This window comes from Pagrus major, chromosome 11, assembly GCF_040436345.1.
Source record: "Pagrus major chromosome 11, Pma_NU_1.0".
NCBI lineage: Eukaryota > Metazoa > Chordata > Actinopteri > Spariformes > Sparidae > Pagrus > Pagrus major.
In genome coordinates this window covers 30775999-30789524 of record NC_133225.1, presented here as the reverse complement: position 1 = coordinate 30789524, position 13526 = coordinate 30775999, and the positions used below count along the sequence as shown (strand labels likewise).

The 13526-nt window shown below is 39.6% G+C and overlaps 1 protein-coding gene across 1 annotated transcript in view; it reads right to left on the bottom strand.

The window, feature by feature from the left end:
• gmds (GDP-mannose 4,6-dehydratase) overlaps positions 1-13526 on the bottom strand; it is a 180322-nt gene that overhangs the window by 162323 nt on the left and 4473 nt on the right. Inside the window, exons 2-4 of the mRNA XM_073476727.1 lie at positions 3026-3070; positions 840-927; positions 342-451 (exon numbers count right to left, since the gene is read on the bottom strand). Of these exons, the coding sequence (XP_073332828.1) occupies positions 342-451; positions 840-927; positions 3026-3070 (243 nt within the window). The remainder of the gene's footprint in view (positions 1-341; positions 452-839; positions 928-3025; positions 3071-13526) is intronic.

Here is a 13526-nt window from a genome sequence, read left to right as displayed (position 1 = left end):
GCAGTGTCTGGCTAAAACTCAGGTTAGTTATGCTGTGAAATTAAACCTACTATTTTAAAGAAAACCAATGTCTGCCTAAAATACGGAAAAGCTATCATCAAAATGCAATATCAAGACAATCATGTCAGCAGGAATGTAAAATAGTTTCAAATTTTCTATGACTCAAGTACTTACGCATTTTCATGATTATCAAGACTGTTATCAGCCCTTTGAAACAAACCAATGATTCCAGGGAAGAGGAAGTAACATTTATCGGACAAGTCGTATCAGAAAGGTGGTCTTCATTTTCACTTCCCAGTAAAGACCCATGAGAGAGCGGTGCGTTTGTGGGATCACACTACCTTGACGTGACTCTGAGCGCCCAGGTTGTAGATCTCCGCCGGCTTCACCTCGTTGATGATCTTCACAAGGCACGTGCTGTCAGTCAGATCGCCGTAATGCAGCTTCATGTCTGACAAAGCGGAGGAAAAACACATGCTGATACACTCACACAGTTCCTACAGTTATTCACACATAAACATCTTTCAAATATTGACTCTCCAGAAAGAAAGAGAAGAAAACTCAACAGCTGCTGGTGTTATTGTTTGTGTGCTTTCAACAGAATCAGCCAGATCTAAAATTTTTATCCCCCATTTATAAGGGTGAACAGAAAGTTTCAGTAGAACTATTTGAGTAGTTCCTTATGTGTACATACCATACCATGATTTAATTGCCACCCTACAGCCAATCAGATTTGTGTATTCACCCAGGCAAAAAGGTATAAAAGATGACAGATGATATCTAAAAGGGTTCTTTCCTGTACATTAACCAGACACAGGCGGTGTAGGCAGGACACTTACTGCTTTCAGTGTGCGCATGACGGTCCCCGTAAAGATGCTCGATGCGACCTGTGTTGAAGGAGCTGGAACGACGAATAATGCCATGAACCTGTGACAAACGGAGTCAGAAGAAGAAGAGATTTATTCCTGTCAGGCTTTAGCAAAAAACAAAACACAAAAATTACTTAGACCACTTTAAATTTAAAATTAACATTACTTCAACATTACCATGCTTACAGTAATTAACTTTATAGACTACGCTCATATTGTCAGGATGTATTGTCAATCAAATCTCAATGCAACTTGGTTACAACAGCCACCAAAACTCAAAGACTCAGCAGAATGATCTCTGTGATCCTGAATTGATTTGAAAAGATGTTATTTATATTTTCAACATGCGGTTGAGCTTGTGTACCCACTTTAGACAGGTTGCATGCTAAATTTTAAGCTCAGCACAGCTACAGTGAGGATTTGGCTCTAAAAAATGGTGTAAATAATTATATATATATATTTCGATCCAGAGACTTTGATTCTGCCAGTTTTTTTTTTGTTTTTTTCTGTTGAGTTCTGTTTAGTTTCTCAGTTGTTTAGGAGAATACTGCAAAGATGTTTTGCTGTGAAGCTCCAGAACCAATTGCGGACGACAAAACCTCATCTGTTTTCTATCAGCACGGGACTGAGTAGGTAATGACTGAATTTTCGTATTTTTTGGGTGAACTTATCCTTTAAAGGGGCACAATATAGTATTTGAGATGAAATTCAAACTCAGAATTTTTATGTCTACAAAATTAATGAAGTAATGATACGAACTCAGAAATTTTTATTTTTTCCATAACTGAATAAACAAGCTGTTCTCAGAGGAAAATAAGGTCCCAGAACACTGTTTGAAGCTAGAAAGGTGGCAGGGTCCGCCACATATAAACAAAGTAAAACAGTATGAAATCATGTTGTCCTTTCAGGTCATTTTGTTTATTCAGTTTATTCAGTCAGGAAAACAAAGAGAGTTTGTTTATTTCATTTGTTTAGGCATAACAAATAATCAATTAATGAAGATCTTTCTCTTCTGATTAAAATTTCATCCCCAAACTACAGAGTGCACCTTTTTATATAAAATAGTGTTTTTTCTGGGTCATCTTACATTTGCAGGCTTGTTATAAATGTCACTCTTCTCTGAGATTTAAAAGATGTGAAATATGATATAGCTGTCTACTTTGATTTATTGTGTTTGTTTGAAAGATCTTTGAAGCAGGACAGTGTTTTGTATTGCAGAAGTTGATGAAACAATATTGTTTGTCGTGGCTCCGGCTCAGTGTGTTTTTAATGCTGCCTGTGATCTGTGATCTGTACTCGGTGTTCTGAGGGGGATGTGTAAGGAAGCTCTGCTCGAGTCAGATAACAGAACCTGATCCAAGGGGAGTCCATTAGTGGGAGGACGCTGTGCCCCGACCTCACTTCCTTTATTCACTGTGCACTTCCTGCCTGCCTGTGCACTCTTCTTTAATGCCACCACCCCATCCCACCCCCTTCTCATGCAGCATCCCTAGCCTGGTCCACTTCCTGCTGCCTCTGAGTCAGGCAGCAGATGGCGAAGCTGACCAGGCAGACTAGGATGAAGGTGTTTGTGTGTCTGCTGCTCCCCACCTGAGGGGAAATGAAGTCATTCAGCTACTGTCAGGAAAACATAATGAGCAATGGTGTAACTTGTTGTATGTAGTCACTTTTCATGGATGTGAAACCACCGCTGAAGCCTTACATAGCTTCAGTTGGTCAGAAACAGCTTGTTAACCTCTGCATCCACCCACAGGCTGTTGACTTTTTGTGCTACTGAAAACACTGCATGCAGCAGGTGAAAGTTTGTGACCTCACTCGTATGACAGTATAATAACAATCATTTCCCTGTTAATGGTCTGACCTGGGGGTAAAAGGTGAGGGGTGAACAGGCTCAAAGCAACACAAAGGTTCTTATCCGGGTGACGTGTGAGTCAGTCCATGTACGAGGCTGTCAGCTGACGTCAGGGTCCCTCAGGAGCTCCCACTCACTGCTGAGGCTGGACGCAGCTTATCGAGGGAATGTCCCTCTGAGTGCGTCTGTGTTAGTTGGCATTCATGAGTGTCTGCATTCAACTGAACTTATGTGTGTGTGTCTGAGCTTTCAAAGGACAAATTTGTGGTACTGTAGTCTGTCTGTAGTCTGGTTTCTCTCTCACCTTATAGCCTTTATTGAGCAGGAACTCGGCCAGGTAGGAACCATCCTGAAAAGACAAGAGACAGTACCCATTAAAACCTGTACAATGGCACTGCAAATAGACACATGTATGGTTATGACAAATGTTGTCATACAGGCGTTTCTAACTTTGATACAAAACCTTGAAAATATATATATGTTTGATACAATGGGGAAGAATTGAAACAACATAACATTTTTTATTTTTAGTAAAAGATAAGGCTACAACATGACAACGAGGTATGGTCTTTTTCTTGGCTTGTAGCAGAGAACAGCAGAATGACTAGGGCTGGGTGATGTGGCAAAAAATATCATCTCAATATTTTCCCCCATATTGATCGATATCGAAATTTATCATGATATATAATTTGATCATGCTGCCAGTTTCGGGACTATAATGACTGAAGTTTGAAGAAACCAGAGGGTTTATTATTTGAACTTTAGAATAGTTTTTTAACAAAAAAATAATAATGTACACATTTAACTGTGCAAGTACAAATCTTACAACTCTCAAATGTTTTAGAGGTAGAAATCTGAGTAAAAAGTGCAATATTACATACTCTAAACATTTAACTGTGCAAACATTGGGTGCTAAACCAGAAGTTAGCCAGCTCGGTCCCTGGCTGCGGTTGCGTTTATTTCTGTCAAGTGATAAGAAGTTAGATTCATATGGAGTCAGAATGAATGAGGCTTATCACTGAAATCGACATATATTTGATCGCGAGCCCGGTTCGAGATCGTTTAATCTCCCAGCCCTAAGAATGACTGTGGTAACACTTTTAGAATTCGCTTTATATCAGGCCTTTAAAAATAATGTGTGTGCCAGTACTTTATTGAAAGAAGAGAGCGAGAACACGCAGCTGGTACAGGCCTATCCATACTGCAGAAAATGAGTAGTGAAATGGTTTTGATATGTATCGATATTTTTGACAACACTGGTTCAGGTATATTGACTAGGTTTCAAGTGTAAATGATTCACATCTTAGAAGACAAACTTAGAAGATAAGTCTTTTCAACAGGCCAACAGGACCCAAAACTGATGCTCAATTGTGTAGTACAACCAACAACAGATTAAGGTTATAACAATACCATAATTTTAAACTTAGATACATTACAAGTCTAAAAAACAATACTCGACACATCTTTTGATACCACGGCAAAATGAAGGCACATTGAGTTTACGCCTGTGGTATGAAATGTGCAACATATACAAACAATAAAATAAAAAAAGGGCAAGGAAAAAAAAAAGAAATTATCCTATTAACAACCTGCAAGCAGTTCCAGTACAGAAATAAATCACACATCTGTGCAGCCTTTGATTGAAAATCATCTGTTATTTATGCCTTTGGTAATTTCGACATTTTCAAATGCAGACATTGCATCTTTTTAAACACTGTTGACTAAAACTTTTAAAATATAGATACTTTTGACAACATTACAACAGATATACACACAGGTAGGCCTGTACCAAATGTTGTGGTAAATAAGTCTTTTATTTTTACAATAATCATACTAAAATATCTGCTGAGAGTAAATAGATAAAAACGTAAAACCTTTCCATCAAAATGTAATTAAAAGACGACGTAAGATATTACATTTTTAGTCTGTTGTGTTACAGCCCTTAAAAATCATACACTGCCTACTAACGAGTTCATGTGATATAATAAGTTATCAGATGATGTAATCATATCAGTGGTTCAATTACATTTTTCTCTATGCAGAACTATTCTTTTTTAATTTAATTATCAAGAGTAACATTTCAAGTAATCAGGTGCACCATTTTTGAGCCATCAGGTAATCTATTAGGCCACGAGGAGGAACAAAAACAAATCTTTACTTTTTTTTTTTTTTTTTTCAACTTCCCACAATTCCCACATCTTTGAACATTCCCTGTCATGTTCAACTGACTTGAAATTGAAGAAGAAATGCTTTGCACATGCTGGCTAATGCTTCTGCTGTTTATGTAAGATAAGATAATCAATAAAGGATTATCTTATCTCTTATTTTCATCTGTGACATCATTATGTGTTCAATGATGTCTCAAGTACACTGTGGGACAATCTGAAAGACTGCAGCTTGGAGAAAAAAGAGAAAAGAAGAAAGAGAAATGTAAGATACCAAAGCATGAGGGTGAGAATCAATGTGGTTGTTTCAAGACAGACAAAGGACGTTTCAATGAAACACAATTTGGTTACTATTGAACCGATATAATAAACCAAATGACCCATTGTTATCATGTCATTGATACCAACAGATGTCCAAACGCAACATCATATCAGATCCTAGTGGTCTTTAAACATAATTCTTAGTGAAACTGGTACAGCGATTGGTCGGAAAGTAAACCTGTATATTGTTAAGTTAATGACACATTATCAGTCAAAGTGGTAATAGAAAATGTCTTTTAAGGTGTTGGAAGCATCCTGAAACCTGCACGATGTAGCGGAATACTGAGTCCTGGGATCATTAGGTGAAACATCCACATGAACCAGGAGAGAGAGCGTGTGTGTGTGTGTGTGTGTGTGTGAGCCCTGTCAATAAGGTCTTGTTCCCCTAACCCATGTTACTCCTCGTTTTTTTTCCCTGCTCAGACTTTCCGACCGCACATTCTGGAACACTCTGGAACATTCCGAACTAGTCATGGCATTCATCCCTCAATCCCCCTCACATACGTGCGTGCGTACACACACACACACACACACACACACACAAACACACACACACCCACACACACACACAAGACATGCCAGCCCAATGCATCCTCTCCAGGTTTGGGGGTAACAGTGGAGGTGGAGGGCAGAAGAGCAGGAAGGGGAAGGCTGTAGGGGCAGAACCTGCACTCCGCACTGGGCAGGATGGTCAGGTTTAAGACTGCAATCTCTATCCTGCATGTTTTAATCATTGACTGGTGTTAATGTGTGTACAGTAGATTTATATGAAATCTCAACAGGTGTCTCTTGATTAAGTTTCTCTCTTTACCTCATGGCTGATGCTTTAACACCCTGAAAAACACCTTTTATTTACCTTTCTGAATAAGGACTTTTAATCAGGATCCACACACTTCGCAATTATGTCATTGTTTATGCCCTGAAATAAGTAACTGCCAGCACAGTCCTCTGAAGACACACTAATAGCCAATGTTTTACTTGTTTTATAAAATAAATATATGCCTTAGCACTACTCTAAATGCATTTTTAGGATAATTTTCTGCAGGTTGAGCATTCAGGCTGTGCGGTCAGTTGGCACTGATGCCCAACCTGTTTCTGCCTGGCCCAGAGGGGGGAGACGGGCACGGACACTGGCAGCCCCTCGCTCGTCCCCACGGCGTTCAAAGCTCCGGCCGGTGTCATGTTTTCCTGCCCCTGTGCCAGGGTCAAAGCGTTCCATGCCAGACCAATATGGAAAACAAGCCTGAAGAGCTGCAGCTCTGTTTCAAAACAAGAGGCTCCTTTGAGGCCGTATTAGCCCATAAACCCTGGCCTCACCTCGCTGTTTCCTGTTATGGGGAGCTGGGCACTCGCTGAGAGCACACACAAACACGCACACACACATTCACACACATATACACACAACTACATGCTCACCTGCCAGCTCAATGTCACACCACAAACTCCTTAAAGACTCATTTTGGCCTTTGGCTCAATATGATCACTCTACTCTATAGCTACACTGAATATAAGCCAAGGGCTGGTTCAGCAACAGGAGGAGGAAAGTTAATTATTAGAGTTAAATATAAAACAATGATTGTCTCATGTGAATACTGCCGTTATCAAAGTGATAACGAGATCCCTCCACTGAATGTTGAGGATTATCTGCAGGCAGTGTAAAAAACTCATGCTCTGCATTCAGGTACAGGTGTGAAACCTTTTACAACCACTGAACAGAGTGCAGTAGAGTCAGTATTGCTCATTTTATTTTATTCAATTTTCATGTTAAAGAAATTAAACCTTTTTATTCCTGAAAGGGCTATAATTAAGAATAAAATCTTAGACACATTAAACATGCGTGTCGAGCTGTTGCTTGGCTTTTTCTTTGTTCAAAAAGCTTGTTAATCAAAAATATTTATAAATAACATAATATCAAACTTGAGATAACAAAAGTTAAGAAAACGCTAACTGAGACAGAATTAAAGAAGTAGATAAATATAGAAAAAGTTCAGGAGAGAGAGAAAGGACAGAGGAGGAAGAAAAACTTAAATCTGATGTTGATGTCAGACTAAATCTTTCCATGTGTTGGAAAAATGTTAACAATGTTCACTCATCAGACTGCACAAACACAGGGTAGTAAACCTCTTTCACCAACACAGCTACTGTCATCCCTTTAACCAAAGAGAAGAGAAGAAGTGAGTGTGTGATGCCTTGTGTGTGATGACACAAACCCCAGTACTAAGAGTTTAGTACCCCCTGCTGGGGAGAAAGTGAATTATTGGGGCCTTTATCAACAGCATCACTCAACCTTTAATACCTAATAAGGGTTAGATCACCTGCTAACATTAAAGGTAAAAAATACCTAATCGAAGTTTTTAAAGAACTCTGTGCGCCTGCAGTTGGTTAGTATATATTCACGCAAACACAGGGTTAATGACCGTACATGAGTTGATTTGTCGTTTTGTATAAGCAACAAATGAATCACTTTAATGTGCTTTCATTAGACCACAAGGAGAACCTGCCAAGCACGCCACTGGTCTGCAATTAGGCCTGATATGGTTTAATGAAGCTGTAATCACAGACCACAGTGCACGCACGCACATGCACGCACATACACACACGCGCACACACATACGTGCGCACACACACACACACACAGAGCAGTAAGTAGAAACATTCGGTGAAGAGCAGTCTGAATCTCTCCTCTCTACTTTGGGATCAACTCAGTCGTGACACTGAAATAAATGAACAGAGCTTCATGGTAGCATCACAATTTAGTAATCAAAGGTCCAAAGAGGCTTCTTCTGTATGCATGAAGTACACTGGTCCACAACTTAAAGAGGAAACTGCATACACATAGTTGCAGAACACACAAATACTGCAGATAAGTAAATATCTAAGCTACTCATTCAGACATCAGGCATCTTAGATCTGGTCAGGTTCATTACTGCAGCATGCAAGAAGCATCTCCAGGGTCCATTTAAGCCATATTGACTTATCCATACTGACTATCCTAGAAAAAGCCGCTGTAACACTACATAAAGTTGATTAACCAAATAAAGTACACGCATTTAAGTTCTACTTAAGCACAATTCTTGAGTAAATGTACTCAGTTACATTGCACCACTTATGCGAAGGCTGACAGAGTTCACTTGTTGACTACATTAAATCAGCTTTTTATGACAAACTGCAGCTGAAAACACATCTCTTCCTGTCTAAACTTAATTCGAAGGAGGAATCAGCCTTGAAGGGGCCATCAGCAGCCATTATGAGCAACAGAGGAGATGTGTGCACGGATTCTTAGCTTTATGATTATTATTGCTGGCACTCGCTCAGAGTCTACCCCGTGCTGCTAACAGTGGAGTCAGTTGAAGGAGGCAAGGAAGGAATGAGAAGGGAATCAAAACGCCAACAAAGGACGAAGAAAAGAGGCTGGAAGCAGGAGCGTCAAACAGTTCGTGGGGTCGTATCGCAGTGAAGCGCTGTTTTCCCAACCAGAGGAGCTGAAGAAAGAAGTTTGCACCTCGCAGCCAAAATAAAGTTTTACTGTTGAACAGAGAGGCCGAACCTGTCCTCTTCATAACCCTGGATCGTAAAACGGAGCTATCAGCCAGAGCCCCTGCCCGGCTCTGCAGCTCTGCCTTGGCACTCAGGTGGTCTCCCATAACTCACACCCTCTCACCCCAATACTTCACACTGAGACAGCAGTCAAAAATATTCAGACGGAGCAGCATGCTGCTCTGAAATTTATGGACAGTACTTAGCCAGACAATTTATGACATCACAGTGACCTTGACACCCCGACTAGTGACTTCTGAGATGGTCTATCCAGATGCCTGCATGCTCACCTCCCATCCAGTATTCAACAGTATCGCCATCAAATGAATTAACACTGTTATTCTTTGTTTTGAGTTAAAGAGGAGGAAGAAGGAAAGACACTTTGGAAAGTGCTGCTTGACACAGGAATGTGAGAGGTTGAAAATGACTTTCCAAGACCTCTGATACTCGTCTTTCCAGGGCTGCAGTCTGGGAACGGTCAACTGAGTTTCACCTAAGGGTGTCAAGATTCGATATGTCTTTCGATTTTAAGGTCATGATTCGATTCAACTTTTTGATTTAGGTCCTTTTTTTCCAGCACTGATGGCTGATCGCCAATCCTGCTTTTGATTTTGGATTTAAAATCGTGATGGCCCTACTTTAACCTCACCATGAAACATTCCCCAAGTCTCTGCTTATTTGTTCCAATGAAATAACTCTCAGAAACTGACAATGCTCTTTTTTACGTATAGTGCTACTACAAAGGATACACAATTACATTAGTGTTGTTAAAAATATAATTTATCGATACAGATCAATTCTGAATATTTGGAAAGATTTCAATGCAGATTTCTCACAGTATCGTTACACCTGTGGCAGTCGCACTATTGCTCTCTCTTCTCTCTGAGAGTGAGTTGACACACAGAGCTGCAGCAATAAATCAGTCAATTAGTTGTCAACTATGAAATTGTCCAAATTATCTCATTCTGTCTTCTTAAATGTGAATATTTTCTGATTTCTCACCTCCTCTATGACAGTAAACTGAATATATGAAGATCATCTTGGACTTTGGGGAACAGTGATCAACATTTTTCACCATTTTATAGACCAAAAAACTCATTGATTAATCGACAAAACAATCAACAGAATTATCATCAGATTTCATTACCAACTCAGAGTGCTGTCTTCTCGTCATTCATCTCATTGGCTCCGTTTTGTTATGGTTTCAGCTACTTTGCATATTAGGCAAATTAACATGAAAGGGGAAAGGATACAAGCATGTGCAAACAGAGCTACAGGGTAGTGCTACCAGCTGTTAACACAACAAATTTAGCAAAGCACCTGAAGGACCAATAAGCAGATCTCTTTAAGGAATTTCCAGAGGTTGGTGACAGCTACAATTAGCCTTGTTATATTTAGCTCTGAAAATATTTTTCAGGGTTTTGTACTGAAGTTAAAAAAACAATGTAGTCCACACACCTCTATTGCTATGCAAACACAGACTGGTTCGGTCACTTGTGGGATAGTGATACTGAACGTGTAGAGATGCTATTATATTAGAGCTGATTCAAAGAACAGGTAATGTGGATAGGATGTCCTATCATAGTAGAATATGTATTGATATATAGAACATTTCACAATATGTGTTGATATATACAGTCGCGGTCAAAAGTTTACACACACTTGTATACAAATGTATATCATGGCAGTCCAGTTTAGTTTCAATGATTTCTACAGCTCTCATTTTTCTGTGATGGAATGAGAGGAACACAAACTATTTTGTCACAAAAACATTCATGAAGTTTGGTTCAGTAATTAATTTATTATAGGTCTTCTGAAAATGTGACCAAATCTGCTGCCTCATAAACATACATACAGTAACCTGAACAATCAATTGAGCTAATTATACAAAATTTATTGAAAGAAGTTCTTAACTTCTTCTGAGTGATTCTGATTGATAACAGCTGGTGACTTTTCTGGGCCCATTTTAATAGGGCTTGTTTGATACACCCATTAGACTCAGCCACAAACAATGGGAAAGACTAAAGAGCAGTCTTTCACTTGGAGCCATTTCAAAGTAATAACAGGTCCCAAGATCAACTGTACAAACAACTGTTTGAGTATAAAGTGCATGGCACAGTTGTGTCACTGCCACCATCAGGAAGAAAACACAAACTATCACCTGCTGCTGACAGAAAACTGGTCAGGATGGTCAAGAGTCAACAGGTGTCAGTGTCCACGGTCAAGTGTGTTTTTCATCAACAAGGGCTGAGAGGCTGCCTGCGAGAAAGAAGGTCTTGCTCCAGACACGGCACCTTAAAGCTCCACTGAAGTTTGCTGCTCATCACATGGACAAAGAAAAAACCTTCTGGAGAAAAACTCTGGTCAGATGAAACAAAAGCTGAGATGTTTGACCACAATGAGCAGCAATATGTTGTTATATGGAGGAGAGAAAGAAGGTGAGGCCTTTAACCCCAAGAACACCATACCTTCTGTCCAGCATGGTGCTGGTAGTATTATGCTGTGGGGCTCTAAAGAAAGTAAATGGAATAATGAAGACGGAGGAATTTCTCCAAATTCTTCAGGAAAACCTCAAATCATCAACAGAAGATTGGCTCTTGGCTGCAGTTGGGTGTTCCAACAGGACAATGATCCCAAACACACATCAGAAGTGGTAAAGGAATGAATCAATCAGGTTACAATGGAGGTTTCAGAATGACCTTCCCAAGTCCTGACTTGAACCGCATCAAGAACATGTGGACTGTGCTGAAGAAACAAGTCCATGCCAGGAAGCCAACAAATTTAGTTGAACTTCACTGATCCTGTCAAGAGGAGTGGTTAAAAATTCAACCAGAGGACGACCAGAAGCTTATGGATGGCTTTCAAGAGCGCCTAATTGAGGTGAAAATGGCCAAGAGACATTTAACCAAATATTAGAATTACTGTATGTACACTGAACAAAAATATAAACGCAACACTTTTGTTTTTGCTCCCATTTTTCATGAGCTGAACTCAAAGATCTAAAACATTTATATAACATTATATACACAAAAGATCCATTTCTCTCAAATATTGTTCACAAATCTGTCTAAATCTGCCGAGATAATCCATCCCACCTCACAGGTGTGGCATATCAAGATGCTGATTAGACAGCATGAATATTGCACAGGTGTGCCTTAGGCTGGCCACAATAAAAGGCCACTCTGGAATGTGCAGTTTTGCTTAATTGGGGGGGTCTGAGGGGGTCAGAAAACCAGTCAGTATCTGGTGTGACCACCATTTGCCTCACATCTCCTTCGCATAGAGTTGATCAGGTTGTTGATTGTTGGGTTAGGGTTAGGCACAGGTGTGCCTTAGGCTGGCCACAATAAAAGGCCACTCTGAAATGTGCAGTTTTGCTTTATTGGAGATGGCTTATGGTAGAGAAATGAACATTCAATTCACGGGCAACAGCTCTGGTGGACATTCCTGCAGTCAGCATGCCAATTGCACACTCCGTCAAAACTTGCGACATCTGTGGCATTGTGCTGTGTGATAAAACTGAACATTTTAGAGTGGCCTTTTATTGTCTCTGGATACGACACATATACGATACGTATACGACAGCGTGTTCCAGTTCCTGCCAATATCCAGCAACTTCGCACAGCCATTGAAGAGGAGTGGACCAACATTCCACAGGCCACAATCAACAACCTGATCAACTCTATGCGGCAAATAGTGGTCACACCAGATACTGACTGGTTTTCTGACCCCCCCAGACCCCCCAACAAAGCAAAACTGCACATTCCAGAGTGGCCTTTTATTGTGGCCAGCCTAAGGCACACCTGTGCAATATTCATGCTGTCTAATCAGCATCTTGATATGCCACACCTGTGAGGTGGGATGGATTATCTCGGCAAAGGAGAAGTGCTCACTAACACAGATTTAGACAGATTTGTGATCAATATTTGAGAGAAATGGATCTTTTGTGTATATAGAAAAAAATTTAGATCTTTGAGTTCAGCTCATGAAAAATGGGAGCAAAAACAAAAGTGCTGCATTTGTATTTTTGTTCAGTGTATGTTTATGAGCCAGCAGATTTTGATCACATTTTCAGAAGACCTATAACAAATTGATTACTGAACCAAACTTCATGAATGTTTTTGTGAAATAGTAGTTTGTGTTCCACTCATTGCATCACAGAAAAATGAGAGCTGTAGAAATCATTGGAACTGAAGACTGCCATGATATACATGTTCTTTAACGGTGTATGTAAACTTTTGACCGTGACTGCAGGACATTTTATGTTAATTCAGTTGCTTTCTATGGGTAAAACATCACACTGGAACGTCTGACAAATACCTGACGAATCAAAGCACTTCTACCTCTTTATACCACAGCATAAACAGTACAGGAAAATCTCTCTGAATGTATGTATGTATGTATGGAGGACCTAATGCGAGTTATTAACTTGAGTGTCTTAATTTGAGGTACTGTTTAGTTGTGACATTTTATTTAAATAAAAAAGAAATAAAGTGTAATACTTTCATATAAAACCATGAATTTTGGCTTCATCATTAATACTGATTTTGGATTAATTGATTTATACGCACCTGTCAGAACGAGGTACAACTAATGAGAAATAATAATCAAAAAGGAAGGAAGATACACTTGTTGTATGTATAGAACAATAACTAAAGAAAAATGTGATGATGACAGTTTGGCCAAATCTGTAATTTAATCTTTGGGTTTTTTTTACACAGATTAAATAAACAAAGGATTCCCTCAATCCTGAGTAAAATAATTCTTATGGCACATGCTGTC